Source organism: Pelobates fuscus, chromosome 3 (genome assembly GCF_036172605.1).
Source record: "Pelobates fuscus isolate aPelFus1 chromosome 3, aPelFus1.pri, whole genome shotgun sequence".
NCBI classification, from domain to species: domain Eukaryota; kingdom Metazoa; phylum Chordata; class Amphibia; order Anura; family Pelobatidae; genus Pelobates; species Pelobates fuscus.
Window position 1 is genome coordinate 241,023,882 of NC_086319.1, and position 19,578 is coordinate 241,043,459.

The 19,578-nt window shown below is 41.6% G+C and overlaps 1 protein-coding gene across 3 annotated transcripts in view; it reads right to left on the reverse strand.

The window, feature by feature from the left end:
• Nucleotides 1-719: 719 nt before the first annotated feature.
• TAF3 (TATA-box binding protein associated factor 3) overlaps nt 720-19,578 on the reverse strand; it is a 97,882-nt gene continuing 79,023 nt past the window's right edge. For all 3 annotated transcript variants that reach the window (XM_063448271.1, XM_063448270.1, XM_063448272.1), the window contains 3 exons: nt 7,300-7,555; nt 4,268-4,374; nt 720-1,852 (listed from right to left, as the gene is read on the reverse strand). In XM_063448271.1, the coding sequence (XP_063304341.1) occupies nt 1,741-1,852; nt 4,268-4,374; nt 7,300-7,555 (475 nt within the window). In that variant the 3' untranslated portion in view covers nt 720-1,740. The remainder of the gene's footprint in view (nt 1,853-4,267; nt 4,375-7,299; nt 7,556-19,578) is intronic.

Here is a 19,578-nt window from a genome sequence, read left to right on the forward strand (position 1 = left end):
TCTCGCTGGGCTTTAGGGAGTTAAGGGCTCTGAAAAGAGCCTTTGGGCCACGCAAAACCTTTACCTAAATCTCTCTACCTAAAACACAGATCTCTCTTTCTCTCTCACTAAAACACAAGTGAAGAGAGGGAGGGAGATCCGTACTGATCAGAGTCAATATTTACTAATATTGACCTGATCAGACAAATGTGAATCATAGCTAGAATAATATGGTTATAGGGGCAAGCTCTGAATGGACGTCAAGTCATCGCTGCAATACCATCAGAGCGGCTGGAAGCGATCATGGTCACTTCCAGCCTCTAACTCGCTGCGGACGTATCAGGTATGTCCAAGGTCGTTAACAACCGAGGTCCTTAAAGGGTTAATTTCAGCCATAAAAAAGGGATTAAAATACAATGCAAAAATGTTCTTTGCATATGGGCCGAGCATGGTATTTGATATGGAGCAGTAACCGCAAATTTGTTGGAAAAATCACATTCTGACTTTTCGAGATGTACATACTTATACTACTCTATATAGTACATTTTAACTGGAGAAAAATAAAACACAAACAACTTATGTGATAAGTAATTTGAGTTATAATAAGAGACACTGAAGAGCCTATATATGGCCTATAGAACATAATCTATTCTACATTTGTTTTTTTGTAAAATAAGCTGTGCCAATAACATTCTTTTTATATATGTTACAACAAATCTGAAGGTAAAAGAGGAAGCAGATATATTTGAGACACACCTTTAATATATACAAAACGCACATACTCAATGCTGCTTAAGCTCCATTGTAAAACAAGCAGAGACAACAGCATATAAAGGTTTATACAGAAATACATCTCTCCAGCTTGTTATGATAGGCAGATTGTAATGCAACTCAGTAAGAAATAAAAAAAAACTGAGGAGGGGGGGGGAGGGAGCAAATGTAAAGGAATTTAAACCAATGTATGCCAAGTACATGCAGTAGGAACACAGTATATTTGGACATGTATTTATAATAAAAAAAAAAAAAAATAGGATCAAAACAAATTTAAAATATATTACAGATAATGAAATCTCCTAGGAAATAATTGTATGATAGAAAGATTTTTTTTTTAAAAATATATATATTTTGAAAAGACAAAAAAAGCGGTTTTATTTATAGGAGCAGAAAAAATAAAATAAAATGGATCTGTGTATATTTTTCTAACCAAAATAGGTACTTGACGAAATGTTAGGCTAGGTTTACACTAGTCTTATAATTAGCAAGAACAGCATGGCTTTGAAATCAAAATGGGTACCATTCTTTCAGAGTCTATGAAATAATTCACTACAGGTCTTCTAGAGATTGCAAAATCCATTTAAAGTACAGTTTTGTGAAAACAATGAAACAACGAAATAAATTATGATACAATAATTAAGGGCTGTTGCCGAACAGAGAAAAAGGGGTAATGAGCAGTCTTGCCTATTTCTGTCCTATATCCTGTGGCTGAATTACTGCCAGAGCAACGGCAGGCCAATAACCTAGACTATTTTTCCACTGGCTCAAAAGTCCACAAGAATGGATTGCAAAAGTATGCTGCCTTGCTATACGTTCCTCCAGAATTAAGGTGGCCAACCTTTCATGTGTCAGCCCTGTGTAGAAATCCGACTATTCACAGATTAAGCACAATGGGATCTCTAGACAACAGCTGAACTGTTACAGGTTTCCTTTAGCTCTCCAGTGGTAGCAGTGAAGAAAAGCGAAGGGATCCAAAAGGTGATAACCTCAATGAGCTTTGTGCTTCCTTTTCTTGTGCTTTTTATCTCTCTTCTTGGTATCACATTTCTTACAAAGCCATTCATCTTCAGTTGGTTCAGCTTTGATTCCAACGCAAGGCCTGTAAAAGCAAAGAGTGCAGAGAAAATTTTAATTTTATCATCAGGTCATACAATCACAAGTACAGTACATCAAATTCTCCAGACACACAAAAACAATCTTTATCGATGCCACTGCACTTGCTATACAAGCTCTGTAATCTTTTTGGATCTTCTGAATGGTACTCTCAGAAGATCCAACAAGACTACTGATGTCATACTTCGTAATTGCATGTAAGATAACAGCAGACAATGCTTGGTACCCTCGAGCTGACAATGCTTCGTACCCTCCAGAGAAGCAAAAAAAACCCGGCAAGGGAAAGATCGACTTAAAATATTTACAGTATATACTTAGACAGATTGTCTGCTATAGTAAAATATTAGTAAATTACAAACTTTCTTGCTATACTCTGTTGTGGAAGATCGAACGAACGGAGAGTCACACAATCATATTCTTTACACTATTTAAAGGATCACTATAGTGTCAGGAAAACAAGTCTGTTTTCCTGACACTATAGTACCCTGAGGGTGCCCCCTCCCTTGGTTAGTCACCTTCCACCGCCGGGCTCCCTTATCTCTCCTCCCCCGCCGTCTTAATGCTTTCCTATGGACGCTCTGTGTGAAGGAGGCATTAAATGCCTCCAGCGTCGCAGATGCGCCTCTGGTGGCTGTCCGGAAGACCCCAAATGTTACAGCAGACAGGCTTAACCCTAGAGAGACCTGGCACCCAGACCACTTCATTGAGCTTAAGTTGTCTGGGTGACTATAGTGGTCCTTTAAAGAGTCCTCTAATAAAACACGGTGCAAATGTGAGGACCTATAAGAGCTCACTTTGCATCAGGCATGAGTGGGACCAAGGCCAAGAAGAACAGAGCTAGTAATTTAGGATCACATATATAAATAACATATTTCCACCTTAATGAGTTCTATAAAAAAAAAAAAAAAAACAACAAAAAAAAAAAAAACAGGATTTTTTAAATCTGGCATGGTGATTCTCCGGTCATATTGTCCCACTCAAGTATACTGGAGCCAACTTAAGTTTTAACATGAACTAAAGTTATGACTTCAAGTAAAATCTGTGTCAAAAAAAACAAACAAAAAAAAATTGTGAGGTTCTGTAAACAATTTACTTGATGCTCAATGTTTGTTTTGTGCAGGTTAAAGAACAATGTAATTTCCCAATTGTATGGAAAACTATAATGCTGATCTCTGGTCAATCAGTTTAAATGAAAGAACAGGCTGTCAATCAGTATTATTTCATTTATGCATGGTGCAGATAAACAAAGCCTCTTAGTTCTCCTTTTCTTATCAGCACGAACGGTAAAGGTGAAGACAAGCTCGGTGCCCATAAATGGAGAGTTTGACCCAGAGCACTAAGCACTACCAAAATTAATAAAGATACAGCAATCCAGGTAAAAGGATTACTATGCTATGCTTTCACTGTGCATACATAGATGTCTGGGAGTTTCAGAAATATTTGGTATCACAAAGGGTAACTTACAGTATTAGCAGAATGTAGATAATGCACAAATTACATAAGGCATTTAAAGGGACACTATAGTCACCAGAACAACTACACCTTATTGAATTTGTACTGGTGAGTAGAATCATTACCTTCATGCTTTTTGCTGTAAGCACGGTCTTTTCAGAGAAAATGCAGTGTTTACATTACAGCATAGTGATCGCTTCACTGGCCACTCCTCAGATAGCCGTTAGAAATTTTTCCTGGGTCATGGCTGCCTAAAACATCCAAACATTCAGTATCTCCACCCTCTGCATGCAGACACTGAACTTTCCTCATAGAGATTCATTGATTAAATTCACCTCTATGAGGAGATGCTGATTGGCCAGGGCTGTGTTTGAATCATGCTGGCTCTGCCCCGATCTGCCTCTTTGTCAGTCTCAGCCAATCTTATGGCGAAGCACTGTGATTGGATCAGGTCACCACTTCTGATGATGTCAGCAGACAGGTTTTGACTATTGACTATTCCGAGTCAAACAGCATTACAGCTTCAGGCTTGAATACAAGTAAGATTTTGCTATTTTTAGGCAGGCATGAGGGGCTTAGGAGGGCTAGATGGTGGTTTTAACACTATAGGGTCAGGAATACAGGTTTGTGTTCCTGACCCTATAGCGATCCTTTAAAGTGGACCTGAAATCTATAATGAAAGCACACAAATACACCACATATTTGGGTGCTCTATGAAACATGAGCCTATTTGGGGATAAAATATCTGCTATTTCAAACATTTTTGGGAGGGGGGGAAATAAAATAAAATAATTTGAGTACATTTGGACTGGATGCTTACTACTTCACAACCACATGTAATGCAGTAGTCTCAGTCTGCATTCATACAGAGCAAAACACTACAATGAGATAATCACCACATTTCTAGATCTACGTCTACCCATTTACAATCTAAAAAAAAAAATCTTACCAGTGATACCAGTCATCACATCCATCACAACCAATCATTGGGCTGCCGTCATCAGGCTTGTTGCACCCAGGGCAGATCCATATTTGGTTGCCCATCTCATCTCGGATCTGTAAAAAGGAAAACCTGTTAAATCAAAAGTCAGACACCCATTTTTATCCACTTGTGCAGCTCTGAAAATAGGTTAATGTTTTTAGTACATGTTGGGATTAAGTTCCGTAGTTTTGAGTGGTTTTAGCAATATAGTAACAAGGATGTAAAATGCTATTTTTGTCCTTGGAAAAAAAGCTTTGTTAGTTTTTTGTTCAGTTTTTTTTTTTTTTTTTTTAAACTGGCTCCAATCCTAGCTGTTTATGTATGCTTCATTCTCTGGTCTTATACCAAACTCTTGGGAGTCTGACGGCTCTGCACAGTATCTTATCTGTACCTAGAACTGCACTCTTCTGCACAGAGCTATGAGATCTCACCTGGAATCTGCAGAAGCCACTCTCCCACTATCCTATCACAACTGGTATTACTACTGCCTAATTTTCCCACACTCTTATTTAGCTTCTCTTTTAGCTCTAGATGTGTGGGAGTAGGTGGGTATGTATGTATGTATGTATGTATGTATGTATGTATGGGTGTGTAATTCTTAATGTACTGGTTCTGATGTCTATATAGCCTGGCACTGCAGGCTTTTCAATGTTTTAAATGCTTTTCAAAGAACATGCAGTGTTTACATTGCTGCCTAGTAACAGTCAGTCACTCAGATGGCCACTAGAGTGCTTCATAGTCCAATGATGCAGTGCGTAACACCTATGTTCAGTGTATCCACGCTCTGCATGGAACGCTGAATGTTCTCCATAGAGATGCAGATTTTTGCCGTACATGCGCAATAGCCTCCCAATGCTTTCTTATGGGAAGGACACACACACACACACACACACACACACACACACACACACACTTTCTCATACACTTACAAACTACTTTATTTACATGCAGCCAGCCTCCCTAACCTTTGGGAGAGCTGGATTGGATTATTTTGCCGCAGTCCAGTGTGGGGCTGTGCTGAAATCTCCGAACTCTTCTTGCTCTGCTCCCTCGTGCGCCATTTAGTGATGCTGGGGCCAGAATGATGATATGTTCAGGCTCCTGGGATCACAGCAGGATGTGCAAGGGAGCGGAGTAAGTAGGGCAGGAAGGTTACACCTGCCTCGTTGCCCACCTGCGTAGTTTGCCACCACCTAGATTCTCCTTCAGCTGGGAGGGAACAGGCTGACCTATACCAGGTGCCAGAACAAAATTCCTAGTAGCCTTGGCGACCTAGGATTTGTCAAGGCCTGCCATAAGCTGGCACATCTAGATTGCATAATTTATATTTCATAGTAATGACTCCATTATCTTTTCAGTAGAATTCTAAATACGTGTTCCTGCAAAAAAGTGTCTACAAAGAAGAATAAGAAGGAAAAAAAACAAACAAAAAAATCCCGCACAAAATATATTTGTAGTTTAAAGACACATTGCTGTGGAGCTCAGCAATGTGTAGCTCATAGAAGAGGGACATCAAGATATAAAAGAGGAATGGAGGGATTTGCCAAAAACACTGTGCTCCTACCCCAGCCGCTCTATTTTTTTTTTTTTAATATATGAACATAATTCCCTCCAAAATCCCTCCCTCGCACGCCAGCTCAGATTGGTGTATGTGCTCTGAACCCGTGAAACAGTCCAGTCACACAAAGGCTTCTCTATGATAAGCCTGTGATTGGACCGCATAAGGACCTCTGTGATCAGCACTGGAAGCATTGCCTGCCACTGTGTTCTAAGTAATGTTAAACTTTATTACTTAAAAAATAAAAAAAAATATTATACTTTTCATGGCGTGCGACCTGGTAGCAATGCCCTATAGTGGACTGTACGCTGAAAGAGGTTAATTGTGGGGAAAAAAAAAAAAAAGGATTTAGATTAACCCTTTAAATCTTTATTTTATTTATGGATTCCAGTTAGTATATTGCGTTTCCCTGTACTCTGTCATGTACCATAGAAGTCAGACAGACTGTTCAAATCTCACTACTGAACCGTAGAGCACAGTGTTACAAAATATGTGTGCGCAAACAGTTCACGTTTTCATCACTGATCTCATAAATGATCCAAGAGATGTCCCACAATGCACCTGTCCCAGGGTCATTGTAAGGTAAATCTGTATTCTGCAGAAATAGTTTAATTTACAGTGTGTGCAAATACTGACTGAAGCCTTATAAATCTAAAGTATGCACCTTATTAGGGGTACACCAAACATGTAATTAGCAGCAGAGGAGACTGTTCCTTATTTTGCATATTTACTTATTAGCCAAATACTTTGATTCAACTTGCTGATAAGATCAAGTATATAAAAAGTGGTTACTGAGTAACTTTCCATTTACTTTATGACATCTCTGTCACTTTGAATTAAAGGACATGGGGAGGAAAACTAAACTGGAAAAGCTACTGCTTCCAAGTGGTATAGTTCACAAATGCCATTTAGTCACAAAGAGTTCATGAACCAGTGCTGCACAGGCTAACCAGATTGGAAAAAAATATATATATTTTATAAAAAAAATTCAGAAATGGTTTTGCATGGCTGCGATTACCCCTGAGTAACAACTTAGTCATTTTGAACACTACATAAGTGTAACTCATGCATAATGATGTGATAGGAATTCTATGCGTCAGTCGAGTTTAGAACAGAAACTCACGCAGATTATATGAATGGGAAACATCATAGGTACCAGCTTGCACACACTTCTGCATCAAACTGTCTTCAAACCATGCCTGTGGCCCAGCCACTCACTGTCCATATCATTAATGTGTAGTACAACTTCTGCATTAGCAATAATCATTTTGGACACAATCCATTGGCTGAGTACATCTACTAACACACCCAACCAATGAACCCTTCCATGTATAAACAGAATTAATACTACCTCTGCAAAAGTTATATGAACAGCAAGGGGCCCATTTGTGGGCACCCTTGCATTCCTCTGTTTGTATACCGGTTAAATATATGTACTCACTACATAAACGCTGACTGTCTCCGTAACCACACTCCTGACTGGTGTTTTAGAGTTGCTAGTATTTCCAGCAGCAGCAGGAGGAGGAGCAGGTTTAGGAGCTGGTGATGGAGCTGCAGGAACTGGAGGAGCTTTAACAGGAGGCGGAGGAATGACAACTGGTGCGGGAGCAGGAGATGGGGCCGGTGGTGGAGATTTAGGCAGAGCTAGTGGAGCAGATTGTTTGCCATCTGGAGTAGGCACCACTTTACTGATGACTCTGAAAAAAGAAAATAAAGAAAGGCGAATATGGTTAATGGTTTTGTTTAGCTAATGCAGGCAGCTATTTGACACGTCAAAACTCTGAAAATGAGGATAAACCCCCTCCCCCACCCCAAAAAAAAAAAAAAAGAATAAAATTTTTTTTTTTATGGCCATTGCAAGTATTTTTTTTAGCAGAAGAAAAAAAAATGACTGGAAAAAACAAAACTGAGAGGGCATATCAACTACATCGGAAAATGGATACCAAAAACAAACCGAAATATGGAATATTTTTTTCTATTCTGGCTGTTTTTAATAGAAATTTAATATTCACTTATCAATTTTTCAAAGATCCCATTAACTAAAAATATGGATCCCTGTAACTAAAAACATGAAAATGTACATAATTTTACATTTTTGTTTACGACTTCCAAATATACCCAGTCCATTTTTGTGGTTAATGTTTAAAGGAATACAATTAAATCAAGACAAACAAAGAAAGACACACAATTTCCAAGTTTTATTCCCTATACAATCCATTATTATTATGCATGCAATCAAATAGTCTATACGAGACATTCTGGTTGAATAGCAGAGTTTAACTCTGCCATGGAGGCGGAAGTGGCTCTAGTGGCTATCAGCCATTAGAGGTGCATTTAACCCTTTCTAGAGAAACAGAAAAAAGTTTTACATGAAAGGGTCAATATGACAGGATTACCAAACTGAAGTCATTGAGATTAAGTGGTTGGGGTAATTTTAGTGGGCCTTTAAAAGGGCACGCCAAGTACCAAAACCACTCATGGTAGTAGGTTGCAGGTGCCGTCATTTGGTTCTGTGTCAAACTACTGGCTCCTACCACCCAAAAAACTAAAACCAGGTGTAGAGGTTATGGCTCTTCCAGTGCTCCTTTAATGATAGAAAACGTAAACTGGATAATGAAGGAAATCCTTTACTGCTTTATAGTTGCATAGTAATCTAGGTTGAGAAAAAAAACTCTGGTCCATTAGTTCCCAACCAGTCCTCATGGCACACCAACTTTAAAGGATTTATGTATTTCCCGGTTTTATTCCAGTGAAGATACTGATAAAACCTGGACTGCTGGTGGGTCTTGAGGACTGGTTTTGGAAACATTGCTCTAGTCCAAACATGTAAAAGTCAAAGGACAACATGGGCCAAATAAACGAGGTTTAAGTTTATGTGGGCCGCAAAAAAACAAAAAAACTTTGGTTTTCATAGAAATGTAGGTTTATTTAGAAAAGTACATTATAAACAAAGTTGCCTAACTGACACTGGACGTCCTCACGCTCGTAGGGCTTCAAAGTAAACAAAAGAGCAAATTTATTTTAAGGAGATATGTATTTGCATATAGCCAATGTTTCAGTCCAAAGAAATGTTATCTAGTTGATTTTGAAGTCCTATGAATGTGTCCTGCACTTTGGCTGAGATCAAACTTTATGATCCCACAGGAAAGTATTGTGAGGCTATTGTGCATGTGTGGCAAAAAGCTGTGTGGCCCATCAGCATCTCCATCGGGAGTGTTCAGCGTCTCCACGCAGACCCAATCTAACACACTGCCCTCCCCTACTCTAATACACTGCCCCCTCCACCCAATTTCATACCCTGCCCCTTAATCTAATACACTGCCCCCAACCTGCAGTCTAATTGAATAACACTGCCCCAACTCCTACCACTAATTTAAAACACTGCCCTCCCCCTCAATTTAATATACTGCCCTCTCACATTACTCCAATACACTGCCCCCTCCTTAACCCAATTTAATACACCGATCCCCTTCCTCAAATTAATACACTGCCTCCCCAATTTTACACACTACACAGGAAGGTCCCCCAAGCCGCTCTTCCCCTGTCTTAAGATGAGATGCCCGTCCTCCAATTCCAGCGCTGCTCTTCTCTGCTCAAGCAGGCCAGACGCTCCTCTGGACAGCTTTGTATTCCTAACACTATAGTGTTATTTTAAGAACTCCCATTTCTTTTCCTACACTGGCATAACATTTGGATGTCATTTATAACCATCACTTGGTAATAAAAAAAAGACCAGCTAGGGTTGGTTTCGTCATTAACACTTTACTCAGCAGATCAGGGTCTGACAGTTGCCAACCTAAATCTTCCTCCGTTAGAATCACGCTAAGGAGAGTATTAGTCAGTCAACAGGCTGCAAGTTGAAGTGGCAGCAGGCACCACATAACCGCTTCAGACTACAGGTTTTGCCTATGTCACGAACAAATAGAGAATGTTCCCATTCAGCCTGTAACAGTCTGAATGGGAACACAACTGTAAACATTTTTCCAAAGCACTGCAAGACTTTAATAAAAAAAAAACAAAAAACAAAAACAACCTAAGCGCTAGAATCTGAAACTTCTAACATGTGGGAACTACTCAAATGAACATTAATAGAAACCCATTTTAGAACTGATAACGTTTATCTCCAAGATGAAGGGGTATTTCACTCTTTCAGCATCCAACATTAGAGACATTTCAAATATTTGCTAATTCAATACTTCCTTCCTCAAACGATTCTAGGACCAAGGATATCTGGCAGGCACAAAGACAAATGCATAAACATAGTAACCTCAGCAGTGAAAACGCTTCCTGCTGACTTCCTTAGTGGTGTTAAGTACAGTCTAAATAAGATTTCTTTAGAGAAACTCAAAAGGCCCTGTGTGGGCACATTCATTTGGCTCAAAACGAACATACACTTACTAACAATTCATAATCACTGCATTTTTTCTGTATAAACAATAATTTAGCAAATTAAACATCTTTATGATGTAAGCTATAGAAAAACTACTTATTGAAAGTATGTTTCAATGGGGAAAAAAAGCAGTTCACTGGCTGGTTACCCTGAAGGTTCCCTACATATAAGAGGATGTTTAAAAAGATGAAGGAATAAAAATCATAATTTTACCACATGACAGGAGGCTTCATATTGCATATCTTTCTTTACTGAAAACTTCAGCAGCATAGAAACATAACAACCAATCAGAAAAAAGTTATGGTGCCCATAAAAGGCCCTGTCTATGACATCACTTCCTCTTTCTTTGCTGCTCCAGCCTACAACAGGTCAGAGTATTATGATGTATTTATATATTTTTACTCTACCTTCACTTTGTAACTAAATATTTATCCATCTACTGCTCCTTGCTCCCTTTCCCTGTCCCCCTGTCTCCCCATATTCAGTGTGTTACTACCACTTTATCTATATTGGTCGGGCGGTCCGCGGGCGTCACGGCTGTCCGTGCCCGCGGACCTGCCTTGCTGACACTCAGGGGACTGTGTGGGGACGGGTGGAGGGTGGCCGGGGCGGTTTTACGTTCTTCCGCCGCGTTTTTCTGCTTACTCGCGGCCGCGAGCAAGCACTGCTACACGCGGCCGGTGGCCATCTTGGATCTCGCTACTCGCGAGACCCATGACGGACGCCTTCCCTGCTCACACGGTGGTTCGGGAATCACCCGATCACCGCTCCTTGCATCTGCATTAACCCCTTCAGGGGTTGAAATAAAACATTTTCTTCTCTGCTGTGACTGCCACATGGATTTAACTCTCCCTTAGTGCCTTACACTGGATGATTATGTTGAGCATGCAAACAATTTAAATGTATTATGGTTCAGTCCATACAATACCACTATTACTATACAAACAATTACTGTGACATATACAGAATCAACTATATTACTGTACCCTTCCAAGGGCATATTGCGTTACTGTACCTACACAGGGCATATTATATTACATTATTGTACCCTACAGAGGGTCATAATATATTACGGTACCAGACGGTGCAAATTCATGTGGGTGTCCTCTGGGTATTTTTTCATGGCACACCACCTGGGGTGACCCCCGAGATATGCATGCAAGGTCACTGACAGACCATTACCTTTGATGTGGGTGTCCTCTGGGTTACCACAGTACACCACCCGGGGTGAACCCCGATCGTATGCACGGAGGCCTACGCCTCAACTTTACCACTGATTACTACAGACATATATGGATGTTTAAACACTGCCTGTCAGTTTTACATTAAAGCAACAGTACCATGCCGGATACGATTTGACGGCAGGATCACTAAGGAAACTAAGGGTATTACGGTGTACCCTTCACAGGGATACATATATGTATATTTACTGTGCCTAGTGTACATATTGAATGTGGGTGTCCTCTGGGTAATTTTTCATGGCACACCACCTGGGGTGACCCCCAGATATGCATGCAATGCTTGTAAGGTGCCAATAATTATAATATGGGTGTCCTCTGGGTTACCATGGCACACCACCTGGGATGAACCCAGCCGAATAGACATGCGGCTGCAGACCTTATGGAGACAGGCCCCACGCGCCTATATAATAAGCCTCTATAGTTAAATACCGTGCATACAGCTCTGGCGTACATTTGTGGTGAACCCGGCTAGCCAGACCTACACCACTACCAGTCAATTGCGCCTGCACCGCGGCTCTCAGTAGCCAGATTAAACTAGTAGAGGTGACCCCTCTACACTTGGCACGAGTATCCATACTCTCAGACAAACTAAAGCAGGCAATTCAAACCGTTTTACCTGGGTGATCCCCAGTTCTACCAGGAGTCTTGCACCCCTACGTGCTGACCCTCACACACCACTCCCACTGACTACCACTGTCTCCCATCAGGACGGGAACGAGTCATGATGGACACTCAACTTTCCCAAGATTTCTAGGCAATGATAAACGCCACAGTAGCGGCCTCAGTGGAGAAGGTTCTGTTATGAGCTCTGCCCCACACCGCTTGATGGAGACCTCAGGCCCACAAGCCTTCAAGTCAAAACGGCAAGGAAAGGGCTCTAGCCCCCCTGCCACTAAGGTCAAGGGCAAGACGCCCATTGAACAGACCAAATAGGCGGAACACCGGGAATCCAAACCCCGTCCGCCACAATCTTCCGACAAAGAATGCCATTACCCACCACGTACTTTGGACATGGTAGATGAGCAACAAGAAGACAGCTCACTGCCTGAGGAAGAGGAACGGCAAGACCTACCCCACACTTCCTCAAAGTACGTTAGGGAAACCTTACTCTGTGACGGCGGCTGAGGCAGAGTTAGCAGTAACGGCACTAAACCAGAGTAGCCGAAGACAGAACGTTCCTGGACGAACACTATTGGCGGCGCAACCCTCTGGGGATGGAAGTATGTGCACGCCTCAAGACCGAATACCCCAGACCACTGCTACCAGACAAAGTGGCAGTTGCGCCCGAGCTCAACAACACTGTGGTAGTCTTCATTGCACGCTCGGGACGAAACCCCGCAATGGTGGGGAGTATGGCATGAGGTCGACACGCGATAAAGTACTTGATTTACCAGGCTTGATTGCAAGATACTCTATTTTGCGGATCTGGCACTCAACCAGGGTACGCAACTCAACCCTACCACCTCCAGAGAATGGGCTCGATATGCCTCCTGGGCAACGCAAATGACGCACTATGCGCCGACAGACGCAAATCTGTACTGGTCCGCATCGACAACACACTATTGGACTTAGGAACGACAAGAATTCGACCCAAAAGCACAAGGCCTACTATTCAACGTAGTGTTCATTGCAGTACTCAAGAAACACGTGTATTTATTCACCACACTAAATTAAACCCAGACATCGCTAAAACTAGTCTTCCACATCCCTACGGGGAAAGGTGTTTTTGGGAGGGCTAATCGATAACGGAACCGAGCCACCAGCCGCTTCTGGGCGACAGGTTCCAGATCGTATACACAGTCCTCATATTTCTCCCATCTACTACACAAAGGACCCCATCCGCTTTATTTACTAGTGAGTCAACCTACATAACTAACTGTTTCCAAGTTCATGACCGGCAACCTGTCTCTATTTTACAGAATTGGGAGACGACTACCAAAGTCACCTGTGTTCTCCAGACAGTACAAGGCTATGTCAGAGTTTTTATCACAGCCGTTCAAGTCGCCCCTTCACCTCCATTGCGCACGCTGGCGGAACAGGAACACCTTGTGGACAAGGAAATCCGCACCCTCTTCAAGAAGGGCGCAATTCAACATGCACTGGAGAGAATGCTTCAAGAAGAAGCCAGGAGACTACATCAATGGAACTCCTACGTGGTATACAAACGCTTCAAGTTGGAGGAAATTCGTCTTCTACAGGACCTCCTAGGCGGTAATGACTGGTTAACACATCTGGACCTCAAGGACACACGCTTGTCAGTACCCGTTGCCCTGGACTGCTGAAGTTTCCTCCGATTCCAATGGTCAAACATGGCAGTTTACGACTCCGTGGTGCTCGCGAAGCTACTGAAACCTGTGGGGGCACACATCTGTAAATTTGGGCGTGCGATGCCTCGTATACCTGGAAGACTTGCTGATTCTCTACGAATCCAGGCTACGTTTGCAGACAATTTGTCGTTCACTTTCAGGACTCCATGGGTTTTTTGTAGTACACAAAGATCGCTTCTCCATCTGAATCGGGCCAGTTCCTCGGTTTCGACATCGGCTTGGAGAACTACGTTCCGCGTTGGTCTACAGCAAAGAGCGCCTCTATAAGGATAGCGGTCGGACACGCTAGGTTGGATGCGATTCCTCTCAGGATACTCGCCGGAATGTGGGATTCCTCTCCTCCATACAAGCGATATTCCCTGGTCCACTACACTACAGGGCCATGCAACGACTGATGATGAGATAAGTACGCACCAGTCACTCATACGACCACTGGATCCCACTGTCAGCAGAAGTGAGGACGGAATTTCAATGGTGATTACTTCACATACAAACTTGGATTGGCAAAACGATCTTTGACTCTTCCTTCGCATATGAGGCGATGGATTAACCCCTACAAACGTGACCCAGCCGTTCTCCACAATAGAAAGGGTGCTTCGATACACACTCACCCACAAGATATGCTCCTGTTCATGACACCCCTCGGGCAGGGCCAACCGTAGTTTCCCGGATCGCCTGGAGATGTCTCGCGAAGACCCTCTACTATTCCCTACCTTCCCTCTACCTCCGACGGGACCTCGAGGGGAAGCCCACTCCCTTGTCGTGGAAGGACAACTGGCACTAGTTGCCTGGACGATTTCAGGGGCTCCTGGTTGGTTCACGACCTATTGCATCAACTAAGACCTCCTATGGGACTCATAGGCTCCCGGCACTAGGAAAGGCTATATTTCTGCCTGGTCGGCCTGGAGTGATTGGTGTGTGGAAAGCGATTCCGATCCCTTTACCGCACCTGTCCCACTGATACTCAACTATCTGTCACACCCCTCGACCCCTCAACGTGATCAGATCCGCCATATCGGCGGCGCACGTTCCGGTACAGGGCAGACCAGTAGGTCAAGATACACTGGTTTGTCGACTACTACGGGGTGCCGAATTGTCGAGACCCCGGCACCCAAGTATTCACGCCTCTGGCAGGTGGATGTGGTGCTGAGATTCCTTAGGGAATGGCCAGACAATCCTTGTTTGTCACTGAAAAAACTTTCAGCCAAACTAGCCCTCTTATTATGCCTCGCCTCAATTAGACTGGTGGCGGACGTTAGGGCTCACGATATGGATGGTTTCTCTCTCACACCAGACGGGGTTACCTTTACCATGTCGAGTCAGATTCGTCTTCAGTGTTATACCCATACTTTGTGTCAGACGCCACACTATGCGTGGTCAGAACGCTAATGCGGTACACCGATATCTCTACCCCTTCGAACTCATTCGACGGGTCACCTTCTGACTTCTCACGTGAACCCTCATGGACCGGTGTCTACCGCAACACTGGCCCGATGGGTCCGCTGGCTATTGTCTTTAGCGGGCGTCGAACCTTGTTTCGGAGCCCACTCGGTCAGGGGAGCGGCGGCCTCACAAGCTTTTTCGTCCGGCGCTTCCCTAGCAGACATTATACGCTGCGCGGACTGAGCGCGAGAGAGTACGTTTAGAACGTTCTATTTCGGCAAACATCTCATGCTTCCTTCATATTGGTCAATTCAAAGCTTTAAAAATGCAAATATGAAGCCTCCTGTCATGTGGTAAAATTGAAGATTATATTAGCTTTAGTGTACTAATAATCTTAATTTTTAGTAATGACAGGAGGCGAATATTTCCCACCCTATAGGATCCCTCCCATGTTTCTCGTGTTGAACAGAATATGTCCTTTATGTTCAGGAAGGTAAGTACGTATGGTTTGTACGTTTGCTACTTAGACCTGTATCTTGTGGGTCTTGTATAGGTTGAATATTAGACATGAACCTTGCATTATGTTGTGTTTATAGATTCTTAAATATCATTGCTTTAGAATAAATATATATTGATATGTTTCACATTCTAATGTTCGTTGGTATATCAGATGCTTAATGCTTATTGTATGCGGACAAGTTATCACGCTAGAGACCTTTCATCTTTTTCTTTTTCTTGCAGCGTGAACGTCTTCTCATCGAGACAAAGATTCACCTTCCATACCTCTGCATCGCGGAACTACTGGAGTTGGATATTCTAATATGTTGTTGAACTGTTGACGTAATATGATTATGTCTCTTGTTTTTATTTTTTGTTTCGCTTCAAAGAAAGAGGAAGTGATGTCATAGACAGGGCCTTTTATGGGCACCATAACTTTTTTCTGATTGGTTGTTATGTTTCTATGCTGCTGGAGTTTTCAGTAAAGAAAGATATGCAAATATTCGCCTCCTGTCATTACTAAAATCTATTACTAAAAATTATTAGTACACTAAAGCTAATATAATCTTCAATTAGCATGTGTCATGTGGCCCCATCACGGGTTATAGAGTAAACCCTAGCATCAAGAAAAAAACAACAACCCACATACAACCTCCCAGAAGTACAAGTTATATGGTAGCTACACATATAAATTGCCTATTCTGTGCCAATAGTATACACCTACACAGCCTGGTCCACCGCATTACTAGCAAATATCAACAGGTCACTAACACATGCCAACACACCTTAGTCTACAGCATCATTTCAACTAAGTGGCTAGTTATGTTACATGGGGGGACAACAAAAATAACCTTCTGATCATTAAAGGGGAAAAATTATAATCGTGGCAGGACCAGGGCGCTGCTGATTGAGAGGGGAGTTTTACTTTACTATTTCAATTTGTAAAGGAGAGCCTGATACTCCAATGCCAATAGGACAACAAACGTTAATAAAAACATGTAAATGCAATGTTTTGATATTTCTACACATTACAAATCAGAAAAGATCTCCCTTTGATTTCTAATAAATGACAGCCTGAAATTTATTTGGAAGCGACATTATGCATCATTTTATATGGCTGGAGAGCTATATGAAATGACGACAGATTGTCGTAAGCACATTATACAACTTACATTTCAGTCCTTTGGGTGTTAAATAATGGCTGCACCATGAGGATTTTAACTTCAAGAACACAATATTCTAAAGAATACAGGTTTGCTCTATGAAGCAATCTTCACTCACTAATTACAGACCGAACCAATCAATGACCTACTATAAAGAAAACAACCTGCTGGCTCCGGAAATGAACCCCAAGTTCCCATCAGTCTATTTGTAGTAATAAGATCTAAATTCCTGCGGTGTTTGCATTTTTTTTAGCGCGCCACAAGAACAACTCACACAGACCTCAAACTATTGAACATTTTGATTCAATGCACTCTGCTGGAGGCTGATTCTCATTGCACTTTTTAATTCAAAGTACAAGATAGCTTAATGAATCCTAATCAATCTGGAAATTGAAAATACATAGATTTACTACATATATCCTCCCCCGCCACCGCCTATAGTGTTAAAAACGAATTTCTGTAGCATTTATAGCCAGGCTTCCATTTGTTTTTCCATATTCACTAGTCTGACTTTAATACGGCCAACCATTTTTTTCATACCTCAGAAATAGGGCACTAAATTTAACATCGTAAAATAATTTGGAGGCTCATTAACACAGCAATAAACACATACTATCACTGCCAGTTCTCAATTGTTTAAGTCTTCCAAACAGTGGTTTACTCTTCCTCATTTTTCCACTGCACAGTATCATTTTTTTCTCCTTATTTAATTCCACTGCGTGTTCTCCTTCATAGGCCCTCTTTGAATGGGCAATCTTTAGCAGAGTAACCAACACCGCCCACAGCTGTGCCAGACAATAGACTCCTACTGCTAGCATTACTTTTTCTGGAGAATTTGGTCACGCTGCCTTAACTGCTGCAGACACTGGGTTTATTCATAAAAACGTGCGGAAGGAGGGATTTTAAGTAGGATTCCTTTACCTGTTTCCCCACCATAAAACAGAGAAATAAATGGATCAGGTCATGAGAGGTTTGGCCTGAAATGCAAACCCACAGTTTGACAAGTCAATAAAGAGCCACCCATTCCAACTCAGCTACAAGTAGAAAGCCAAGGTTAAGGGTAAACACAGTTTGGATATGCCCATACAGGGGCCCTTAAATGATCCCTATTATTCTCTTTGCCCATGCAGACATTAAGGTGGCAGCTATTAGACTTTAATAGGGATAATGGAAACCTAGGAGCATGCAATTCTAACATTGCATTTCATTCACACTGAACAATATTCTCAGTAACTGCCTGTACATTAGGGGTGCAAGTTACGAAAAAGACTGAAGATATTTACTTTGCAGAGTTAAAAATTTTAATATTTTATTTTTTCTTAAAATCTAATTATAATTATTTGAGACAGCTTTATTATGCACATGCATTTGGAGAAATAAAAGCAAACCGAGGACAGGAACACGCTGTAGTTGTTATAGTGCCAGGAGTACCCTGGTGTCCCACATTATAAGCAGTCAAACTGTTTTAGAACTATGTGTCTTCTAAAGTGGGGTCCACTGGTGCCCTGGCCTGCCTCCACTTACCCAGACAGAGACGGCTTAGGAACTTACATTAGCCCTCCCAAGCTAAGCACATGGTGCAATGCTGGCTCATTGGCCAACAGTGCCAGCTGATCGCTCTCAACCAATGAGCTAAGTGCTTCGCCGCTCTGTAGTTTGTAATGGAGATGGGGAAGCAGAGCCTGGCAGACTCCAGGTAAAATTGTTCTGAAACCGTTTCACTACTTGGCACTCTGGGATCCATAACCACTACAGCATAGTATTGGGGTGTTCGTTTAAAGTAACTAACAATTCATATAAAATGGTATACTGTGACTGGTCATATGTAAATGTATGGTTCTCGCTGGTCACTGCTGTAAAAGACCTGTATTTAATAGAAATCCAGTAATGAGGTGCAGGGCTGACCATAATTAAAGCAGTATTCTGGTTAGAGCCCCCCCAAACAATAAAGCCAAAAAAAAAAAAAAGGAAAGCAAAATTGCAATAGAAAGATGTATTAATCAACATGCTAATTTACTGGAGGTGTCACAGACACCATTTGGCACAACACTGAACAGTAGATGCTATATCTTAAGCACATACTTGCATTTAGAAAATTAGTGATCAGTGGCTTGATAACATTTCAGAGAAAATGCTTTAATGCACAGTTCAACTCATATTACCCACTAGTCTTAAATATTTTAAAACCAAATGAACTACCACCACCTTGCCCATTATGGATAAGATCTCCTAAAAAACATTAAAATACAATTTATGGAAGCTGTGGCCAGAGATAAGCTTAATTGGCAGACTGACCTTTTATTTATTTAAGCAACCAAATGAGGTCTAATTGCATTAAAATTGAATTCAGTATATTTCTCCGCTATACTTATTTGGCAGCCATGGAATTGGTTAGCCTGCAGCTAATCTCAAAGTACATGGAAAGGGTTTAATTTTAATCAGATTAGATGTCAGAGACGTTTATTTGTATATAAATAGGGAATACAAATCCACCAAAAACAGCCAAAAATAGATGGTTACTCATGCAACTACTGATGTTGCATTACTAAAATATCTACATTGTATCGGAAGCAGAAACTCCAAAGCACAGCATTATCAAGCTCTTAGGAATTTGGAAGAAATTGAGATCTACAAGCAGAAATTAACATTTTAAGCAGCCCACTGTATTCAGTGCTTCCTTGGTTGCATGATGAGAATGAGAAACAATTTCATCAAGTA